Genomic DNA, 23,636 nt, shown 5'->3' with positions numbered 1-23,636 from the left:
ATGTGAATTGAAACACTGCGCGAATAGCAGCCACGACGATTATCCGTGAGAGGATGCAGATATTGCCAAAGTTGGTTGGTGACATGTTATTGCCGAACGGTTTGCCTGCTGGTGTGGCAGCATGTTGCTCGTAAGGAGCATGCGCCCTGGGCTGACTTCAAAGGAAACTACGTGTTTTATGTATGTGTGAGAAAACATGTGGGAGAGAATGTGAAGAGGGTGAGTGCTGTCTGGCTTTTTCGACGACTGCCATATTTCAATCGCTTCTGCTTGTTGGCAAATCCTCAACTCGTGAATGGTTTTCAGAAAAGCACGATGTTTCTGGAAATATAACAGCCGACCTTTACCCCGAATTTTGAAAAAGTATAAAACACAAACTAGAATAGATACATATAATGAGAATAGACACCTAGAATCCTATAGATGGATTCATAACACCTAGAGCCCGAACTCAACGCAAACTCACTCAAACTCAAACCTAGATCCCGAAACCGAAACTACATTGCGGTTTTATAGTTGCCAGCATACGTTATATTTTCCCCAGAAGTACGGTAAGAAAGTCGTGATGAGGAGACAACTTCGTAACCTGAACACCATGAGCAAGTTTATCAGGAGTATTTCTGAAGCCTAATTGGCCTCTTAGCTTGTTTAATTTTGCGCTATGGCATGTAATTTATGAGATAGATGAATAAATGGAATGCTGGCCTACCAATGTTCATCATTTAAAAAGCTCAGATATTACTTGAGGAATTGAATTCTATCTGTTTAGTTCGTTTTAGACATTTTCTTCAAACGTATATTGAAAGGTGTCTTCACTGAACTGCGTGGCGAGAAAATAAATAACATAAAAACTCACTAAAACCTAAACCAGCGTAAAACCGAACCAAATAAAATAGGTCGACAGGTGGGAAACTACGGGTTTGGTACCGTGGCTGTGATATGGGTTTCGGCACGTTCAATGGCTGACATAATTTTGTCGCATCACGTTTCTGGCGCATGTGAATGCCAAGAGTAGCAATCAGTATGATTCCATGATGAAATACAAATTGGATTGGTTCTGTACACTTCTTCTAATGTTCTAAGTCATCAGCCAGGGGGACAGGTAATATTTAGAGAGGCGCGGCCAGTAGCCGGCAATTCCCTTTAGGCCCATCGTTGGACTGAAAAGTTAGTATATCGGCAGAAAGTCGCATGCATGAATGACTTTTTGTTGGCTGCGAATTAAATACGTGCTGTGCTTGTGTGCCACATACACAAAGTGTTCACTTTCACTCGGCAAACGCACATCACGTTTTATGAATGAATGAGCACGCTGTGTTCGTGTTATATTGCAACCTACGATATTGTTTTCCACTCACTGTGTTCGACCAGAGTTTCCCTTTTGTAGATTATCCAGTTATTCAGAGACCCGTAATGCTGTAATAGTGACAGGTTTATGCAGTACATGCGAACTCTGGGCTGATCAAGTGACCTTGTGGAGGTGAAAGTATTGCAGCATAGGTGTGCAGAATGCTGGTTGATCTGGGGCTGATGCCCACGAACCTATACTGAAGCACAAGCGCCGGTCAACATGCCCATCATGTACTGAACTCTTCTTGAGAGCAAAAACTTTCGACATGTTTTACTGAGGAAGTTTACTGTTCATCTTAGACTTAATGCCAGCTCCAGTACTAAGACATGTTAGTGTCTATCTACCAAGCTTGTAGTATATTTGAATGGGGGAAACATTGTGGTACTAAAATATTCAGAATTGCCCGCAATCTTTTTGCGTGTGGTGCCATTTGTACATGCCATCGTGTGCAGTTTGAAGGAAAGTATCCACTTGAAAGACATGGTTGTGCATTTCTAGTTTTCGAGGAAATGTAGGATCAGTAACATTTTGCGAGACATTGGGCTCAAATAACATTTCACATTCTGTGAAATGTGCTGTTCCTTCTGATATTACATCATGTAGATTATCTGCCAACTGTTAAAGGGGCTGTGACACTTCGATAGATGTGGTTGATTGCATCATGCAGGCAGTGTACTACATTCCAGAGCATTGAGGAAAGGCAATTGCTTTGCAAAATACAATGCCATGAACAAACTTATGCATTGTAGGCTTGAATATGATGCTGCAGCAATATGCAGCAGAATATGATGCTGGGTTCTTTGTTTGCAATGTACGGGCTCACCTGCACCCTAGCACTTTTGCCACGGTCTATTGAGCTTGTAAAACACATCTAGGTGGTGTAGCTTATTAAGTAGAGCAATTGCGGGTTCGAACCCGGCCGAGGACGCCAGCAACTTGGTGGCAGGGTACAAGTTGCTTAGACACGCCGTCTTCCGCGAGGGACGTTAAATACGGGGCGCCGTGTGGTGAGCTTTCATCGCACGTTAAAGAACCCTCAGGTGGGCAAAAGCAATCCACAGACGGACCGCTGTGGCGTCACTCATGATCTCAGTTGTCTCGTGACGTAACCCCCCAATTATTTATTTATTTATTTAAGTAGAGCAATGCGCAAGCCACAGTTCCATCACCTTTTCAACACACTTTTCCTGTGATGCGGTTCGGTTAATTCATATGTATTCCACTTTTTTCTTTTTTTTTTCCAAATGTCAGATGAGTATTTTTTGTGTTGCAGGGTGCTTCTGATACTGTTTGCCATTCTGCTCAGTGGCAGAAACAGGGAAACTGCACATGATGCATCCAAGGCTACCACCAAGCACCATTCGCTTGTGCTACTTGTGGTCTTCGAGGTCCATCCTACACTGTGGTTGTGTGCTTAGGATTTCTCCTGTGCTAGTTGATCGCCACTGCAACTCTTATCATACTTTTGCCTGTGGTCTACACCGACGATGTGCTGTTGCACAGCACCTGCCTGTGTCTTCAGTCCAGATTGGTGAGTTCAAAATGCATGCAGCCATGGAAGCTCCAAGAATGATTGAAAAGCAAGCGTGCAGGTGGCAAAGATCTATAAAAAAAAAACAAAAAAAACACCTGAGATGAGTGACAAAAAGAAAAACGCACACACGAACAAGATCTTGTTCATGTGCGTTCTTCTTGTCGTCTCCTAGGTTTGGGTCAGTTGAGGCTCTTTTCTCATAACTTTATGATTATAAAATAACGTTTAGAGTGTGTTTGTGTGGAAAGTGTTTGGACCTGGAGGTCATGTGTCAGTGATCTAGGACTCCTACTTTGTGCTGTTCTTATGCCAGAAAGACTGATGTACATTATTTGACAAAATAAACACAACAGAACACTACGCTTTTGCAGTGTTTCCGCAATGGCATGCAGTGATGACAGTGCCGGTGCTCTGGCCATTTTTTCAATACTTTATAAAGTCACTTAACTTTGTCCTTTCTTTCATAACAATACAAGCCCAAATATATGTTTCGCAAAGACGCTAACATCTTGTATCTTGTGGGAATGCTAAGCTTCATATTCCTTGAGAGAAATGATTGTGCATGGAAAAAAAAAACAAGGAACAAGAGAGATAGAAAACAGAACAGAGAGCAGAATAGAACTCCACCATCCACACACCGGTCTGCTTAACAAAGAGGCATTACACATATTTTCAGAATCCCATAGTATTCTGAGTATTCAGGTTTTCTCTTTTATAGCCATCTTATTGCCTTTCTCAAAGTGCAAAACGTTTTAAAGCATTAAGCATTGTCCTCTGGGCTTGTTGGTGCAGATTCATAACTTGGTAGAAGCGTGAAGAAATATACCAAGACGCAAACACATCGAGTGACAACACACACAAGGCGCTTTACTTTCAACGAAACTAGCCACACAGCAACAGTCTATTTGAGTATCTAGGTACTCCCTCTCCCTTTCTGTTGACGACCTGCTTTCACTGTTTTAAAACATGTTAGCATAGCTCCTGCAGTGTGACGGATGTCATAGTAGTGATTCCAGTGGCATTGTATCTTCTGCTCTACTCTTGACAAGCGATAGCATTCAAGTGACTTTTACACCTCTGGTTCTATGGCATTTAGTTTAATTTTCTGGTTGAGTAGCTTTCTGGAAAGGGGAATTGCATGCAAGGTTGCTTTAACCGAGGCTTGTGAAGCAACTGCTATTCATGCTCCAGCTGTTCTTTGACATTTCCCTGGACGGATGCCATGGAACAAACAATTCCCCTGTATTTTCGGCACCTCATGGTTCATCATAGACAAGCAGGACTCGTCTCAGTGGGACACTGTCTCCCCCCCTTCATTCACTTCCTAGTGTTACAAAACATCTCCAGATTGGTTAAAGCAATTTTTCATACTGTTGCAGTCATGCTCTTGCACGTAAAATAAGGAACAGCTACTTGAGGTTATCGAACTCAAGCAGGAAGAAAGAGACCACGTAGTCAAATTTTGTGTGTTGTCTCTTGTAGCCGCATTTTAATGGATGTAGCTGTTTGTGCCATACGCATATGTTTTTGAAGGCTCGCAATTTTAAAACCTTCATTAATATAGAGAGGTACCAGGAATGCTGTTTATCTGTACCCTCAGTGCTGGTTGCAGACAGCTTTGCTTTATTGTCACTAGGTTGCATTCGGCGGCCACTGACTATCCCTTCTCGATGTGTAATGGAAAAGGAGTCTTCAAAAGTTGAGGGAACAGTAAAGGCACTCAAAGAGACTGAAGAGCCATCCAGGACCACCGAAATAATTGCTCCTCTACAGGCACCGCCAAAACGTTCCTTGGGGAAACGCATATGGGATGAGATGGTACACTACTACCACGGTTTTCGTCTGCTCTTCATTGACATTCGAGTCTCAAGCAGGCTCGTGTACAGGATACTTAATGGAGACGACTTGACACGGCGGGAACACAAACAGGTGTTGTATGGAGGCCATTTATTATTGCATGCAGCTTGTTCCTTACCCCGCTAACTATATACTGAATGTGTATATTTTTTTTCTGTTTCAGCTTGTACGAACTGTCTCAGACCTTTTCCGTTTGCTTCCGTTCTCTGTATTCATCATTGTACCATTTATGGAACTGCTTCTTCCTGTCGCCTTGAAGCTTTTCCCGAGTATGTTACCATCCACATTTCAGACGTCATCAGTAAAAGTAAGGAAATACATATCTTTCTGCATATGTGTGTGCTGTCCAACCAGTTTTAGAATAGCCTTTAACTGTGAAATGAAAGTAATGAAAGGAACATGAAATTAGCATTAATGAACTGAGTGCATAATAGAGTTCTGATAGTAGAGGGTGCAGCGTCTCAGCGGGTGATTCCACGACACATGATCTAATCTCGACCATACCCGATATAAAAAAAAAAAAGATAATGTGTGGGCAAAGGCCTTCTCGGGAAGTAAGTAGATCTAAGGTACCATGTCATAGTATACTTTCTCCAAAGTTTTGGAGGACCCGGTGGGTAGTGGGAAATTCGAAAAGTACGCTGCATTTTTCCTCTCACCCCCTAGCTGTGCATGTCAATGGTGCAATTTCCACTCTGTTCGTCTCTTTGTGCAGCTTGTGACTGAAGTAAACATGGTCTCTTATTAAATGACATCGGAGGCATTTTCACAAGTGTTCGTTTCTGCACGCAACACTTTTTACATTAGGAACATTCGAAAAAATGCTGCTGCCTGTCCCCTTGTTCTTTCCTGTCCCTGACTGAACCTCTCAGTGGGAATTGCCACTTACTTAGGAAGAATGTGCATTAAGCTCTTCCTTGCACAGAGATTCAGTACGCTATCTTTCCTAAATGTGCAGTTCAATGCGTCCTAGCCAACTATGGTGAAAAAGAAGAAAAAAAATCTTGCTTATTTTAAGTAGTACCTTCTCAATTCCCTAGTACATATCACATAGTAGAAAGACTGGTCTATTGAATGAGCTATTGTGCATATTTTCATCTGGACCCCTAAATTCCAAAAACTGGTAAAAAATTGCATTCTGATGATGATGATTCATGATGGTTGCAGTCATTCATTGCATTCATTCATGATTGATCATGATTGCATTCTGATGATTCAATGAATGATGCAAAAATTCATTCATTGCTGACACAAAAAGTGTTATGTGCACAAACACGAGATTTGTATGAAAAGGTTTTAGATGCCTTCTCATTAGAGGCCATGTTTATTCAGGCGTGAACCGTAAAAAAAAAGCGTGAAAGAAAAAGAAGGAAGAGAAAAAGTGGCCAATAAAGGGGAACTTGCACCTTTTACATGTGCATTAGAGAACTAGGGAGAGACACATTCTGGGTAATCTGTGCAGTTTGATACATAGTACTGCTACTGCATCTTTTAATGGCATAAAAATCACATTGGGTTGTCTGATGGATAAAGCATGATCAAATAAATGTCTGATAACTGAAGTACAATTTTCTCACTTCATGCTACCTATCAGGTGCTTTCAAACTGTGGAGAACGTATATTTTGAGCATATTTGTCATTAGAGAACATATCATATTGAACATATTTTGACATTATAGCAGAGGCGGAGAGTTTTCATTTTCCCGGAGGGGGCAAGGGCGCACAGCGAAGTAACTACTCTAACGGGGGGGGGGGGGGTATGTTTATTAAGAAAAACAAAGAAAGAAATAAGAAAACAGAAAGAAGGAAATAAAAGGAAAAGAAAAATGAAGAACACAAAATTAAAGCTGAAGAAGGGGAAGAATCACACACTCTGGCGGGATCCTATGATGTATGCAGAACTTGTACAGAAATAAGAGAAAGGAAAAACATAAAAAGCAAAACAAAAGAAAAATAGAGAGAACGTAAACAGTGAACATGTGTACAACTGAAGGCATTACGCCTTTGAAAACTAACTGCAAAAAAACAAAATGTGTTGAATCCTCGGTGTTTGACTCGAAATGCGCGCAAATAATGAATATGGTCAATGACATGGAGCAGCGGGAGTTGAACCCGCTCCCAACGAATATGCATTCCGAAGATCCTACCGTTGCACCTCACTGGCAGCTGGTGGTACCTTTTCGACTGCTTCGTTTCATTGATCTGATTGCTTTGGGCGAAATTCAGGCCATGTGTTGTGTCATCCTCTGTTTCTTCGCCTCACCTTCTACAGTGATAATGAGTATGGTGGGCGGATACATATTTTACAAATTGCAAGGTGCATTTTTGGGTTGGTGCCTCTTCGCTCTTTTGACCCGGGCGCGCCGAGCCCCAAAGGTTGGCATCAGTCTCTTAGCGGAACATCCCAGGGGAGGCGGCGCCCCCCCTAGTTCATGTTCCGGGGGGGCAAGGGCCCCCGCGCCCCCCCGCAGTCGGCGCCTATGCATTATAGGAATGCTTGCCACTGTAGCTTTGTTCCCACTGGTCCTTGAAACCCTTGAATACCCAGGAATTTGAAAATGCCATTTTCAAGGTCTGGAAAATCCTTGGTTTTGCATCTTTTTCTTGTTCTAATGGAGCTGCTAGTGCAAATAATTCCACTTACCCGGAGTCTGAACTATAATTTAACTATATTTCGAAACCACAGGAGTTAGCATTCTTTGCAATAGGAATTGGCAGCGAGAAATGAACAGAGCCCTGTGTTGTATTAAACAATTTTTCGTGCTGTGCTATGATCTTTAATATTCACGGGAATCGTCAGTCATGTTTGTGAGTGCCTCACTATTGTGTAGTCCCCGTGTTTCCCCCTGTGTGATATCAGTAGGTTGTCCGACGCTCCCTGTTGCTTGTAAATGTGTTTGCGAAATGTTGAAGCCCTGGCCATAAAATATGTTTTACATATGTCCTACATTAAATGATGGCTGATCCTTAAGAGGTCCTTGAAAGACCCTTGAATTTTGGTTAAAAAATTCAGTGGGAACCATGCTGTAGGTTTTTCAAGTAGCTCTCGCTAGCATGCACTGACTACGCATGCCTTGGAGAAGCATCGGTGGTGAATAATTGAAGTATTACGATGCCTATGGTTTTCTCTGATAAAATATTTCCTCTCATGTTTGACATAACAGAGTTGTCATTGTGCTCATGCAATGACTGTTGTTGATTTGTGTGTAACAACCATGTTTCATATTAGTGTCTACCTGCATGTTTTGTTTGATTATTGCAGGATGCAAAGCTGAAGAAGCAGCTGAAAGTGAAACTTGAAATGGCAAAGTTTCTACAACACACTCTGGATGAAATGGCTGTCAAGAAACGTGGTGAAACACATTCTCACACTGCAAAGGAGTTTGCAAAGTTCTGTGAAAAGGTATATTAGAAATCTGCAATGTGTTCACAGTATTTTCATTTTCTCTGCACACTGCTGTGTAGTAGTTTGAGTGTGTTCAAATATGTTCAGGGAAGTTGACAACATTACATTCAACACTAGTGTCTTTGAATGGCTTTTACATTGACTTTTGACATTCACACACTGTTCGGCATTTCCACTTTAATATGATTGTCTCTCTTTTTAGCAAACTTCATTTCCAACCATAGACTAACATATTAGCATAGCAAACAAGTTTTACAGAGTTTAACCCTAAAACACAAGGCACTGTATATTTTCTTATGGATATCAACCTTGCAATACTGCATTGTGCTGTGCATAGTGTGAGCTCAAATTAATGTTGTGTGCCCTTCTTTCTTGCCTTAGATAAGGGAATCAGGAGAACCAGCAACAAATGATGAAATCCTGAAGTTCTCCAAGCTGTTCGAAGATGAAATTACCCTGGACAGTTTGTCACGCCCGCAGCTTACAGCGCTGTGTCGACTGCTAGAACTTCAGCCCATAGGCACAAACAACTTTCTACGATTTCAACTTCGAATGAAACTTAGAAGTTTGAAAGCAGATGATCAGGTTATGAAGTTTTCACATGATTGGTAGCAGTCTGTAATACATAATAACATTTCTAGTGTGCTACTAGTGGTGCATGGCTTTGCATGTCATTTCGAATGAAACAGGGTGTATAACTCCTCTGTGTCTAAATATCAACCCAACATTGCAGATGATTAAGAAAGAAGGCATTGAGTCTTTGACTGTAGCAGAATTGCAAGCAGCATGCAGGGCGAGGGGTATGAGAGCAATGGGCCTTCCTGAGCCCAAATTGCGTTACCAGTTGGCGCAGTGGCTGGACCTAAGCCTTAATGAGAACATCCCACCGTCACTGCTTCTCCTCTCACGAGCTATGTTCCTCTCGGAATTGTTGCCACCAACAGAACAGCTCAAGGCTACAATCTCGTCGTTACCAAAGGAAGTGGTGAGTGCTTTGTGAGTCTTAGGATTGTTGTAAATTTTAATGCATTGTGGACGTAGGAGATGCACACACACCTTCTAAGGGGCATTTAGTGACAAGCTGTAGATGAAAAAGACAAGCTCTATGCATGTTTTTGGGAAATGACGACACTCACCTCAGTTTGCATCCAGTGATCATGCACATCTTCCATTGTGCTGTCGTTCGAATAATGACCACTAAACCGAGCACGTCTTCAAACGAGACCAGTCGTCAAATTCCTTAAACATGTTATACGCATTGTGATGTCCTTTGTATCGTGCATCAGGAAGGTTATGGCCTCACATACCATCCTAAACTTTCTCATCCTGATGGCATTGTTAAATTATGGTTTCACTGATGCCAAGGGATCACGTTGTACATGACTGAGGAGTGAGATTTGGTATAGCACAGTGAACAAAAGTTTTGGATGTTTCAGCATGTTGAAATCTGCAAGATTTATGCCCTGTAAGATTGTTGCTATGGGGCAAAATTTAAAATTTTGTATCTTTCAGACATTTTAGTAAATAGCGGATCAGGCAGTAACCATCTAGTAATTCAGCACAGTGCTGCGAAGTGGTGTCACGATTCATGGCGCAACCTATTTTGCACCCAGGTAACCGAAGCCAAGTACAAGATTGGAGAGAGAGAAGGCAAGGTAGATAATCGTACCAAAATAGAGATTATTCGCCAAGAAGAAGAAGCTATTGAAAAAGAAAAACAAGAAATTGTTGAAGAATCCAAGGCAAGTCTGGAACTTTTCTTTTTTTGATTCATGGTGCATTTAGCTGTTCAAGATAATGGAGCTGCTGTACTTCATTTAAAGAAAGATGAAACACTGTTGGTTGTGTGCGAGTGGTACAAAGTATAGATACCATGCAATTTCTATTACTCTTTCTTTGTTTGGTACAAAGTGGCACCAAAGCAATGATGTGATCAAACTAGAAAAATTGGTACACACAGTGTCGATGGCTACGGTCCCTATAGAGTTGATGTATAAGAACGTGCAAAATTTTGGACGTCGTACAGCCCCGTTGCTCGATATTTCGGACTCAGTTTGCCCAGCTAGCCAGCCAGCGTCCATGATGCAATGTGAAGGTCAAGGAACTGCGCATTACTCATTTCTTCCTGACCCAGTTTAACTGGACCTGAAATAAGGAGTGAAACAGGTCAAAAAGGGGATTACGTATGATCCCTCTTTCCACATCGTAAAATGGGCAATCGCTGCACCAATAGTGATCGTGCCCCACAAGTTGCTTTGTATTGGCGACTAGTGTGGTCCGTTCACTTCATCTCAGATGCAGGAACAGTCACAAAGTCTTACAGTAGGATCTCGCTCTTGGGATGACGGAAAATATTCATATCATCCGAAATTTGTATGAAAAGAATTAAACCAAATAAAAAAATTGAGGCAAGAAAATAGACCGATCAATTTCCATTATTCTGACTAGAAGAGGTCTGTCGTAACGCTTTTGTGTCTTCGTTATTGGCCAGTGACATGATTCAAAAGGTCCAGCACGTGCTGTGCACCCGTGAGTCGCGCGACAGTGCTGTAAAGTGAGCTTCACTTAAAGCACGCAGGCGTTAAGTGAATCCGACTTGCGGAATAGTGACGGTGGCAGTGCCTCTGTCTGTGTACAGTGACGAAATGTTGCTTTGGGAAATAGAAGCCGATGCTATCAGGCAGAGCTGGAAGCTCGTCAGGAAAGCATCTACAAATTTTTCCAGTCTACTAGTGCTTAGTAAAGTTGACTTTCGAAGTGAAAGTAATTTTTTTAGGACTACTTGATTATTCCGACTTTTGCGCGATCCCCGCTGAGTCAGAAAAATTGGAAAAAATAAACTCGTTGCCGAGAGCACGCAAAGCCACAAACTGGTTGAGATCGGCTATCGCGTCCATAGCACGCCTTGCCATGACAGGGTTGTCGTCACATTCATCTTCATTATCGCTGTTGCTATCGGGAGTACCTTTGTGGCAAAGCACCTCCTCAACAATTGCTCGGGAGGATCCAACTGTTCCCACACAGCCTTTACTTACTCTGTTGGAGCAGCCTCCTCATCAGCGTCTAACGGATTTGAGTTGTCATCGGGAACAAGCATGCCCGCTTTCACAAATCAGTTGTGAACCGTCTGGGCCGTACATAATCTGTACAGCCATGGCGAGGGAGATTTTTGTCGTTTGTGTATTTGAAGCTGATGGGTTGGCTCCAAGATCGTAAATTATTCTTTCGATGACCCTGTGCTTGTAACATGCCTTGAAGTTTGCGATGATTCCCATATCAAGTGGATGTGTCTTGCAGGTGCTGTTTATGTGTCTGCAGGTGCTACTTAAAAAAGATTGCAGGCTTTTCACTTTGAAACATTCGCCGGAGCTGCAGACGTCATGGTTGACACACGACGACAACAGCTCTAAGAATGTGTTCTGTGTTTGAAACGTTTGTGACTGTACTGACTAGGAAATGGCGAAAGAGAATAAAGGATAGAGAAGGCCCTTCACGTGGTTGCGGGCACGCTTCAAAGTCCCGACGTCCAGTTGCTTTCCGCAATAAGCACAGTTAATCCCCTCTGTTATGTGTGAATAATGCCACCCACTCTTGGGCTGATGACCCCAGCAGTATTCCAAGTTGAACACCTCCATTGTTGAATGGAAACTGGAATCCTCGTCCCGGATTGTTGCGCGTATTACCCGCAACGCGGGATAATTCCTATCGCTGTATGCGAGCAAGTGTTTCTCCGGCGATCGTCCAAACAAAGTTTTCTTTACATGCATTTCAATGAGTGAGATGACGAGAACTGGGAATTCGATCGTAGTTTCAGAGTTATCGTTATATTGAAGGTCGTAATAAAAGGGCTCGACTGTAGCATTCTCATTTGTAAATGCGCATGGCACTTGTGTCAGACTCGCTGCACGACCGTACAAGTGCCGCAGTACTTTTTGCGATCTGGGAAACGCATATCATGAGAAACAAGATGAATGATGAGAAATAACATTGCCTCGACTTGCATGTGTTTCGTCTTTCATTGAATAGAGCTTTGTGAAACCTATAAGCTTAAAACCTACATGAGCTTCCTTATTTGCAAATTAACTTCCAGAGGCTAAAAGATGCTGCTGAAAAGGTAGCTGTGGTATCTGATGGAGCAGTGAGAGAAATCCTAGAGGACAAGGCAGCCTTACTTGTGGATAAAGCTGAAGAATGTAAGTAATTTCAGCCGGAGTTGTTGCTGTTATATTGTACTGCTCTTACAGCATTTTGTTGCCTTTGCCTTCCAAATGCATCTGGGCAAGATAATGTGTTATTTACATAAAAGGAATGTGTGGCCTTTTCTTAAACAACTACACGCATGTGCAGTCTCTTGTAACATTTTTCATTTTTTATGATTCAGTGGGACAAAAGCCTCCAGTTCCTAAAGTTGAACTCTCCAAGTCAGATTTTGCTGATCTAGAAGATGCCTTGGAAAAACTTTCTGAAGAGAAAAAGCAGCTTCTGATTGAAAAGGAAGAGCTGGCAGACCTCAAGGAAGAAATGGCTGACTACAAACAGGTACAAAATGTTTGCTAGATGCAAATCAGTCATGTTGACCCCTTCCTTGTTCACCTGACTTCTCTGTTCCTCACCACTCCCTTTTTCTTTACCGATGTTGTGGAAACTCTTGTGCAATGTGATTACATAAGACTCTCGTTAATTCGAACTCGGTGGGGCTGGGTTATTTGTTCGAATAAAGCGGAGTTCGATCTATAGTCGTGTTGAACATACGAAGGAAAGGAAATCTAGTCCGTCAGCTCTCAGAATATTACTGCGCTGCAACTCTCCCTCCTCCTTCAGATACTGTAATCCATCACTCTCACTCTGTTTTCGTATTGGCTGTTAAGACTGGCCGCATGACGCTACGCGAGCCCTCGCCCATGGGGGCGCTGCAGTATCTCTCCTGGCGCGCTATTGTGTCTCCTTATCTCTGAAGGCGTATGTAGATGACGGACTAGATTTCTTTTCCTTCTTAAGGGGGAATCACTTCTGCGCAAGACAATAGAGAAAGTTTGTTCTGACACCGCTCAGAAACGGCGTAATTTATCGTCAAAACAGAAGTACTGGCGTATTCTCCTTGCTTTACTCTTGTCAATGACACATTTTGTAGAATTCCCGGACAATCCGTTGATTTGTATTGAGCCCGAATTCGCAAATATTTTAGTGTGCGACACTCTATCGAGATGGTAGCACATGTTGGAGATGCACGAAACTTTACTTTATTAAAAATCAACGGCTCAATCTTGTCCCCTAAAAAATACGTCTTGACTAGAGAAAAGCGAAGAGAACATGCCAGTGCCAATCTTAAGAGGATAGTTTAAATCGTTCACGTGTCTTGTGCGAACGAAAATCGCCCATAGATTTCTGAAGAAGTGATTCCCCCTCAAGTTGAACACGAGTATAATGGGAAACGCGCTCCTGGAAGGGGGATTGGGCGTGGGGAGTGTGTGCAAGCTTCTAGAGACGTGTTGCGAGGCACCTTGCGCCATGTTATACAGTAGAGTCTCGATGATACGAATCTCACGGGGTAGCGGAAAAAATTCGTATCATCCGAAATTCGTATGAAACGAATTAAACAAAAATAAAAATTGATGCAAGAAAATAGACAGTGACTGTTCATTTTCCGTTACTGTCAGTGAAAGAGGTCGGTCGTAACGCTCTTGTGTCTCCGTTTTTGGTCAATACTGACCAAATTCGCGAAATGATTCAAAAGACCCAGCACCCCGATCCATCCACCCGAGAGTCGCTCGACACTGTTCTAAAGCGAGCTTCTCCTAAAGCATGCAGGCGTTAGGTGAAGCCGACTTGCGGAATGGTGACGCGTAATGTTGCCAGAAGTTGTCCTGATATGTTCCCTCCCCATTGGATCTCTTAAAGGAGCATGGAAGACACTTGGAACATATATCTTGTTATTGCGTGATATTAACATAGTCCCTCCAGGAACTATTACGTAAAATGTTTTCTGTAGGCAGTGCAAATTTTCTGCAAAAATTAGTTCACAAGAATGCCCGCAGCAGCGGCGATCTCGGCCAGATGCTCCTCGCGTGTGGCGATGTCAGGTGAAGAAATCGTCGGTCTGCCGAGAATCGTGTGCGACCAGTCACGACGTGGGACCAGTCCAGTTGCGGACTGGCAGCCGAGGGATGCAGCTTTTCTGACCTGCAGGATTTAAAGCTCTTTTGCACACAAAGATTGCGTGCTGCAGTAGTACTTTTTTGTGCGAAAATGTGTCCCACGGCTTGTAATCCTAATTCCTGCTCCTCCTGGCATTTGTTTTTTTGTCGAGACCTTCCGTGCTCCTTTAAAGGGATGGTCTAGTTCGGAAACCCATCTATGAAACAGACAACACTTAATTCAGCATCGGCCGACAATCTTATTGGCTAATTTTTTGCTCAGATATAAAAGGTGCTTAGATATCGAATAACGGAATTTGAAAGACAGCGCTGCTTCCGCAGCTGCAGAGGCTCCGGCGGCAACAACATCGGCGTGACGTCACTCCCTAACTGGAGGAAGGAGAGGGTGGCGCACACAGGAGAAAGGCGCTGTCCAAACGCCAGCACGGCTGTGACATCCTTTCTCTGAAGGCCGTGCTCTGATTGGTGGTGTAGGGGGTGACGTTTTTGCCTTTTTTTAGAGAGGGAATTCCAGCATACTCTTAGCATTCAGCATCTGCTCTTGTCGTGTATATTCCATCGAATAACAGTGAAACTACTTCGCGTGCAATTTTGGATACCGTGGCCAGTGTTCCACGAAGAATATACTGACACCATAGTTTGGAAATCGACTGAAAAAGATGCCAGTCTGTTTAAGCAGCTTGTGTGCAGCAGGGCTCTGTGCAGCTGAGCACATACATGTACTCAATGAGCTATTCGGCTAGCTCGGCCATTCAAGTACAAGTCACCACCACCGATCTTTTGGTCTTTCAAATGAACTTCTGTTCATATAGAACTTCTGGCATTATTATGGGATGTCAACTTTTACGAACTTCGAATGTAATGAACAAATTCTGTGTGGTGATCAAGTTTGTTATGTGTGGGCTGATTTTAAATTAATGTTTAACACTTGCTTGTTAGTTGAAGAATATTTGAGACTTCCAAACAGTTGCATGTGCCTAACAAGTAGTTTACTTGCTCTGAATTTTGTGTAATTGTAACTGTAAACTTTGGCGAGCTATGATATGAACCTTCAATTTTCAGGATGTCGACGAGCTGAAAGACGTCATTGTCAAGACAGGGAAACAGGACATTCAAGAGACGAAAGCAGCCATGCGCATCTACAACAAGGTCAACCGCATGATTGGAAATATGGACCACTTAATTGACAAACTCAACGAGGAGAGGATGTCGATGCAGCATGAGCTGGATGCTACAAAAAATGGCCACTCAGAGAAAATGGAAAAGACTAAGTATGTCTCTACTCTTTGTGTATTCCTATAGGCAGACGTTTTTGGGTAAAACTCAATATCACCCGAATACACCACGACAGTCTGTCTCTGCGCGGGGCAGAGTGCAAAGTTTGGAGAAACCACGTGACAAATGCAGTAATGCAGAGCTGTGCGAACTACTCATCAAATGTAATTCAGTTGCAGATTCAGTTACATGACTCTGAAAGTAACTAAATTATGGGGAAAGTTACTTTCAGTGAAATATAATTGAGTTAGTTAGCTGTCCATGAAATGTAATTGAGTTACTCCTCAATCACTTCAGGTTACTCAAGTCTACAAGTGATCAGACCGCACGTAAAACTTGTACACAGACTATTAAACGTACAACAGTTATTGACAAACTTTTCTGAAACAGTTCAGTTGCTCACACCTTGTCAGCCGAGTTGATCATGTCTAAGGCCCCTGGTTTTCTGCTGCGGCAAATTCAAAATTCTGCGGCACTGACTCGTAAGTTCCGCAATTTTCCGTGGCAAGGAGTCGACGGCTGCTTGAAGCGGGAAACACTAGTTTCTTGGATAATGTGAGTACAAAAAGTATTTTATAAACTTCAGCATTACATGATACCTTGTGATCTCCTCTGACAGCGAATGCTGTTGTCAGGTACAATCATTTTATACCTGCTGAAAGATATTTCAGCATCTGCAAAGTCTATAGGAATTGACAACTTGATCGAAATAGACGCTAAATTCAGAGCAAACGCCGTAATTCCGTTCCAAAACTCGATTATCGTATTTACTCGCATAATTTGCGCACTTTTTCTCCCTAAAAATTGGAAAATTTAGGGGTGCGCAAGTTGTGCGGGAATGTTTGTTACGATATTCAAACGACGCAAAATTTCAAAATTTTAGTTTGCGGGTCATATAGGCTCTGGGTAGGGCCGATACTGACGTTATCACTCCATTGCGCGAGCGCAAAAGAAGCACCCAAATACTGCGCAACCGCCAACGGTCGGGAGGGAAAACGGCGACCCACTACCGCTAGACCTGTGAAATACGTCGAGACGCTGCTGGAAGACGCCACTACTCCGCACTTGGGAACTGAAAGCACGCTATGTTCGCAAACTTGTCATGTGCTAAGGTCTGCGGAAAGAAACGCTGGGTACAGCATTTCTTTCCGCGTTTCGTAGTTTGAGTGACAGTATCGTCCATCGCGTCAGCGGACCATGACTCGAAAGTGCGCGCAAATCAAGCAAAATCGCCGCAATATAACTTCGGTAGCACTGACGGCGTTGCAAAAGGTAACCGCCGCAGTCGCTGAGACGCGCGGGCCAGATATCCGCGCACGAAAATGCGGGTGCTCATATTACGAGATTTTTTGCTTTCTTGTCATTTTTAGTGCTAAACTAAAAAAATATGCGATGCGCACATTCTCCGATGGCGCAACATACGCGAGAAAATATGTCAACGGGTCCGCGCACTTTGGAGCAGTTGCAGCAGATTATTTCGCGTGAGCGTGCAATGCTTTTCGTACGACGCTGCACGTTGTAGTAACTGTCCACATCGCGCCAATCGACTCCTTCGACCCAGTCGGATTTCCGCGGAATTCCGTACAAAACGACGTGAAATTTCGAGCAAAATAAGGGATTCCACGAAACTCTTTGCCAAACGAAGGATTCCGTGATAGATTCTGGGTTCCGTGAAATATCGCGGAATCGCGGGGCCTTAATAATGTCCACTAATGTCCAGCAATGTCCAATAATGAACCCGGGGCCTTAATAATGTCCATTTGTTTTTAATCACAACACATTCTCAAAGTTCGCATCGGAAAGACTCCCCTTCCTCTTCCCCGTTATTAACCCACCAATGCTAAACAGCCGTCGACAGATGCACTACTAGGTAAAGACGTGTTGTATTTCAGGATAACAACAGATCTGTACAGTTGCGTTCTCAAGCGTTCAAGGGCAAAGCGAGAGCATTAAAGTGTTTGTCAACGCTCCACGCTTCACTCCTTTTCGCTATCAATGAGAAAATAGGCTAACCTCTAAGTTTATTTCTGATGGCTTGAAGACAGACAGGCACAGAAATCACTGATCTTTTCCAAATCTCCTGGCGTTCTTGCTTGTTATTGTACTACTACACTTGGCCAGAGACGCAGCTGTACACATTGCTAGAGTCTCAGAATTTTTAGCTCCAATTTGCAGCCGAGCACACACGTTAAGAAATAGCCTCATTGTTAATGACTTATCATGAGGTGTTTTTTCAGATTTTGATGTGCTCTGCATGGATGTTCTCAAAAGTTTAGTCGTTGGTAAAAAGAGCTTGCACGTCACCTCGATGTTCTTTCCATCAATTTTTGAGCTGACGTAAAAAAAACTGTGTATAATATGGCCACAGCAACTATATAGCTGAGTTAGGATGACATTCTTGTGACAATGCAGAGACCTCTATGGCATTAGAGGCCACACCATCGTAAACGCGTTCCTGAAAGCGAGTTTGCAAAAACGCCCGGACATACACGATCACCTCCATGCGATCTGAAAAACACTGTCGGACTATTGATGGCTTGGCAGATGAACTGCATCACTGCTCCTGCTCTGTCAAGCCGTTGATTACTGTGGATGTTCGAGTAATCATTGTTGCCAGCATACCTAATGTAATGTTCCGTCTCAAATGTGATATCCGGCATGAAATGAAACTTTTGCATTCTGGAGAAAGTCGTGTCGAAAGTAACTGGAAAAGTAACTGTTCTTCGAGTACAAGTTACTCAAAAAAGTAGTAAAGTTAAAGTTACTCTTTTTAGAATGTACTTAGGTACAGTAATTAGTAATTACTCTAATTACTTGTAATTAGTTACTTCAGAGCTCTGGCAATAAGGGGATATTTGTAGACCGGTGTGGGTCCGCAGAAGAAACCACGTGCGCCTCAGCCTTGAAACGTTGAACACAAAATCATCTTATTTTGGAAAGGGACCAATGAGGTCGCTCCATGGACAATAGGGGAGAGAAGGAATCTTGGGAGCTGCGCAGACAGCTGACCTACTTGCATAGCATATTTCCCCTGATTGGCACAGCAGATAATCAGGTTTGACCAAAGTTCTACCATTCAGTTTTGATTTTTACCGCCAGGACTTCATTTAGTTGGCTCTCAGGGCAAGAAATGGCGCTGTCAAAGCTCTCCCATGAGCACGCCTGTCAGTCACGATGCAGGGGAGTGTGGGTTTTGTGTAACTCCTATGTCTAAGCTTCTGTTATGTGGATGTCGACGTAAGCAAAAAGAAAAAAGGTGTCTAGGGGACTGGACGACAGAGTACGACTATTTAGAGATCGTTACACTGTGGCAAATGCACTTCGCAGAGCACTGACATTGCCTGATAAAATGTGGTGTGAAGTGGTAGTGAGAGCAAGTGACTTCATGCAATGAATCGTACCACAGCAGTGGAACTCACTCTTTGAGCGGCTAGGACCAATCCTAGAAGTTCAACAGCAGCTTGAAAGTGGACAGTTATTACTCCCACACTACTATCACCTTGCCAATGTTAGGCTTCAAGAAGTGCTCTCGAGCATCGGAACAAAAATAACGACTAGTGACAAGGCCCATTTCCTCTTGGAATTGCTACCAAAAGATGTACGGATGAATGTGAAGGCAACCTGTTGTACTTTTTGTGATCACTTACTCAACAAATGCAGTGAAACCATATGTAGGAACTTGTCAGGGTGCATTCACGTCCAACCAGACACACAGGCCCAATTGGGAAGCAAGAAAGCTGGGAAACCACTTGTTCTTTCAGCCGCTGATGTCGACGTTAAAGTCTCTGATGATTACGATGGATACGTTCTTGCGACACACTGCATGAAATGTCTTGTGACATGCGCTTGCAAGGTTCGGGGCGACATGTAGACGGCAATGCTGATCGCACCATTCAGCGTCCTCACAGCGCACGCGTCACTGCACACTGTCAACTCCTGAACACCGTCACAACAGAGTTCATTAGTGGTGTGCTGGGGTTGAATTCCGTGTTCGTAGATGGCGAACCCCACTGCTCTTTAGCGTAGCTGCTGCATTGTGAGGAGTTTGGTACATTGGCGACAAGCGCACAGATCCTAGTTTATTTCCCTCTTACTGTGCTGCGATTGACTACTGTGCCGACCAATGGCGGTGCTGCACGTGGTGTGATGTCATGCATGACATCCACTGTACCATCTGATGTGACGTTATGGCGCGGTGAAGTTATTTCGTTTCTACTACACTAAAAAAAACATTTGCACAGGTGTAGATGTATGGTGCTTTGGTGTCTATACAGGTGTCAGGTACACGGTGATCCACTTACTTAAAGGGACGGTCGCATCCGTTCCAGTCAGTTTCGAAACTATTGTGTCATTTTATTCCTCCTGGACCACTGACCACAGTATCGAAAATCCCCGCCCGAAATACTAGTGGCGTAGTTTGACTGTTATTCGACAGCATACATGACAAGAGCAGATGCCAGTTTTGAGAGTATTCCAGAATTCCCTCTCCAGAATAACGAGAAGGTGTCACTCCCTAACAACCAATGAGGGTGTGACCTTGGGAAAAGGAATGCTGTGAAGGCGCGTGCGTCTCATAGAGTAACGTGGCGTCTCGACGGTGCCTTTCCTCCTCTGTGCACCGCCCCCTCACTCCTCCGTTTAGGGAGTGACGTCATGCCGCCAGAGCTTCTGTGGCTATGGAAGCAGCGCTGATCTTTAAAATTTGTTTAGTTAACATCTAACCACTTTACGGATGAAAAAATTTGCTCGGTAGATTGTCGGCCGACGCCGGACATAGCCGTATCGGTTTCATAGATGGGTTTCCGGATGCGACCGTCCCTTTAAGAGAGGTTTGGATGGAGCAAAATGGGATTCCTGTGTCAGCACAAGATGGCCTTTCAGAAATGGGTGTTGTATGATTTTAGGGACAATCTCATAGAAATCAACGCCCTTCTCCTGGCTATTCGAAGGATACAGAAGTCCTCCAGTGACACTCGACTCGAGATGATCACTGAGCTTTTAGACACATTGGACATTGATCATGACGGAGCTGTGAAGATTGATCATGTGATGAAGGTGAGAAACTTGAGTCCTTTTTGTGCAGTATCTCATCTCTATAACCTCATTCAATCAAATAATAACATCGCAGACATGCCTCTTTTCCGCAGTGTTTAACAATTTCGAGACTTACTAATGAAAGGAATGTGATAAATTACATCAGTTCGTGCTCTTCTTATAGCTTTGAAGTGTTACTTTTTTTTTTTTTTTGAGGATGTGCTATGAACAGATGACCCATAGCATCTGAGGGGCCATTCTTGGGTTAAGCACGACTATATTTTGAATCAAATAATATTCCTCCAATGTAATATATTTGTGCACCTGTAATTTATTTCTTAATTTAGTAATAAGAGTGACAAGTGGGGTAAAACGTTCTTTATGAAAGAACAAAGCAGGCTGAGAAGAGTTAGAGGCAATTACAGACAGTTCAGCTCCAAATAACTAGTTGTCGTCTCATTTTGAAGCCAAAACAGCAAATGCTCCCTTTCCGGGTCCGCCTGTTACCTGTGCTCATGGAACGCTTTACTGAACTTATGGGATGCCCCTTGCTGAATGTTAGTAATTTATTTGAAGAAGTTTAAGGGAGGTGGTTTATTTGCATCATTTTAAAAGCACTATGAAAATAAAGTGATGTTTTGGCCCCTTCTTCAACAACACTAAAAAGAAATGACCTGCAGGCCATAGTGATGGGCACCAAATTGGATGAGTCCTCAAAAGATTGATGTCATAGCCTATAAAACTGTAGCTGAAATGTCTTCTTATATTCCAGGTGATTGATACTATAGGAAGAGAAAATGTGAAAGTGAATCCAGCACAAATGAAAGAGATCATTGAGCTTCTTCTGAAGGAAGAATTTCTGCACGCCAAATCGAAAGAAGCGCAAAACCAAGACAAGCAGTCACAGCAACAAGGTGCCTCAAGCGAGGATACTTCCGTCCCATTTTCAAGTGACTCCAGTGTAAGAGGGAGACAGCAGCAGCCCAAGAATTAGTAGACAGGTGCGCCTTGTGTAAAGCAAGACATTTTATAGGTAACTTCAGCCTGGACATGAGCAGTAAGAGCAAATGATCTAGCATTAAGAGTAGCACCACTTGCTGATGCATAACTCGGTACATGTCTGGGTGGCAACTTAGGGAGGTGGTACCATGTATGTGTAGCGCAGTGATTGGAAAGCACCTCTAGGTCATCTGTGGTGGCATTATAACACATTACGGAAGCTTGTGTAATGCTCTGGCATTTTAATTTATTCACAGCTGCAAGGCATCAGAAACAACACATATGCATATGCTTCATAGTTCATAATGCTGCTTGTTAGGTTTTAATGCTTGTTTTAACATGAGGGTTAAAACAGCACTGTAACACAGTCCACCTTCTTGATACCAGGGCTTGTGTTGACATTTGTTATTTTAGATCTAATAGTAAAAGCGACAAGAATTGTAGGGGTTCCGCATGAAAGAATAAAGGTGGCTGAGGTGAGTGAACCACAGCCATTGTGGGCACTTGTTCGTTTGTAATTTTCTGCTTTGTGCAAGTACTAGGCAAAATATACTTCTGGTACTATTTTTAATGTTCTAAAATATTTTCACTTAAGTTACCTGTACCATGTAGTAGCACTGGCATGCTTTCTATTCTGCTACTGTTTCCCACCATACAAATTGGATGCTAACACTGTTCTTCATGTATGGTTGTCTGTGTGCAATCAATTGTATATATGTGATCAATTACATAGACAAAATGTTGTAACTAACACTTGCCTTCAGGAGGTACAAGGCTACATGTAATTCTGCAAGTTGATGTGTTGCATGATATGGAACTTGTCATTTTGCTAGCAACAGTTTGTACAGAATGTTTCTTTTCTCACTTGACATTGCTTGCGCTATACCATTGAAGGAATCTTGGGTATCGCAGGTGATGTGGCAGTAATGCCAGCTCTGCACAGCGTGCTTAAAAGTTTGAATCAGCTGTAGCGGCCGCTCCCGAGTGCATGAAAGTTTGTGAACACATGAAAACAGTTAAAAGGGAGTATCTTCTGCTGTAATATTTATCCAAGTGGTGTTGTAAATGATGAAAATCTATAAATTCTGTATACTGATGTAGTGGAAGTCTACCTAGAGAAATATAAATTTATTCTTGAGCTGCGTCTTTGTCCTGTGTAAAGTACAGTGGAAATGCCATAAGCAGGGGAAGTTTATGAAGGATACTTCTGATACCTCAGCAAATATTCGTTGGGGAGCATTCTGAATTTTGGAGGGCAGAAATAATATCAGTTATAATAATAATATCGGAATTTAGTAAAGTGCTCCTCCCTCTACACTCCCTCATTTTTTTTTTTTTTTTAATTTTAAACACAGGGTAGCAACCAGTGATGGGGAGTACTTGAAGTACTACTTTAAGTACATTTCAAATTGTGTATATTGTACTGTACTTTTGTTCAGTACTTTTCCATCAAGTACTTAAGTACCCAGCTGGTAATAAAGACGTATCAGCAAATAACTTTTGTGTCTGTTAGTGTCATTATGGAAGCAGAAAAATGCAGTGTTGACTGGCTTGAAATGTTGATAAGCCAGGACATCTATGTACTACGCCGATGCAAAAGTTCAAAATCGAGAACATGAAAATATGTGCGCACACTATGCACTGCAATAGGCAGTGCGGTAATTTGTTTCAGTCTGTTCCATGTTCACAAGACCTGATGTTATTGCTATGTCACATTGTTCCTTTAAATTTTCAGTGCAGTGATGATGTCATTTCACAATATATGATTGGTTTTTAATTATTATACGACGAATGAAAAATGAAGAGACTAGAAGGCGCACATGCTTCGCTTCACCTGTTTACGTTTTATGTTTTTTATTGTTAACAACACAAAAAACACTGAAGTTTACCATTGCACTTTTTTTTATGTTAGGGTTTCTTTAATTCTTCGTTTTAGAAAGCCTGTGATATGTCACAAGGCTGTGTGAAGTGCACGGAAATATACAATCTCGTTCTGTTGGCTTCTTTCTTGTTTTGTTTAAACAG

General features: G+C 42.7%; 1 protein-coding gene across 2 annotated transcripts; it reads left to right on the top strand.

Moving 5' to 3' along the window:
• Positions 1 to 922: 922 nt before the first annotated feature.
• Positions 923 to 22,749, top strand: LOC135377602 (mitochondrial proton/calcium exchanger protein-like). Of its 2 annotated transcripts, none has more exons than XM_064610137.1 (13): positions 923 to 1,102; positions 2,625 to 2,882; positions 4,522 to 4,814; positions 4,906 to 5,049; positions 8,005 to 8,145; positions 8,530 to 8,733; positions 8,882 to 9,133; positions 9,762 to 9,890; positions 12,239 to 12,341; positions 12,530 to 12,687; positions 15,366 to 15,574; positions 20,483 to 20,633; positions 21,385 to 22,749. In XM_064610137.1, exons 2-13 carry the CDS (start codon positions 2,681 to 2,683, stop codon positions 21,604 to 21,606), a joined length of 2,208 nt encoding a protein of 735 aa, XP_064466207.1. In that variant the 5' UTR covers positions 923 to 1,102; positions 2,625 to 2,680; the 3' UTR covers positions 21,607 to 22,749. The 2 variants fall into 2 exon arrangements, with proteins under 2 accessions (XP_064466207.1, XP_064466206.1); XM_064610136.1 differs by having other exon boundaries at positions 923 to 1,167.
• The last annotated feature ends 887 nt before the right edge of the window (positions 22,750 to 23,636 follow it).

This window comes from Ornithodoros turicata, chromosome 1 (assembly GCF_037126465.1).
Source record: "Ornithodoros turicata isolate Travis chromosome 1, ASM3712646v1, whole genome shotgun sequence".
NCBI classification, from domain to species: Eukaryota; Metazoa; Arthropoda; class Arachnida; order Ixodida; family Argasidae; genus Ornithodoros; species Ornithodoros turicata.
The sequence above is the reverse complement of the archived record's forward strand: the minus strand, read 5'-3'. Positions and strand labels throughout refer to the sequence as shown.

Bases quoted from the DNA above. Each gene is read 5' to 3' on its own strand.
- LOC135377602 (XM_064610137.1), top strand. From the start codon at position 2,681: ATGATGCATCCAAGGCTACCACCAAGCACCATTCGCTTGTGCTACTTG. The intron at 12,688-15,365 runs GTACAAAATGTT...TTCAATTTTCAG, and splicing joins AAATGGCTGACTACAAACAG to GATGTCGACGAGCTGAAAGA. The intron at 20,634-21,384 runs GTGAGAAACTTG...CTTATATTCCAG, and splicing joins AGATTGATCATGTGATGAAG to GTGATTGATACTATAGGAAG.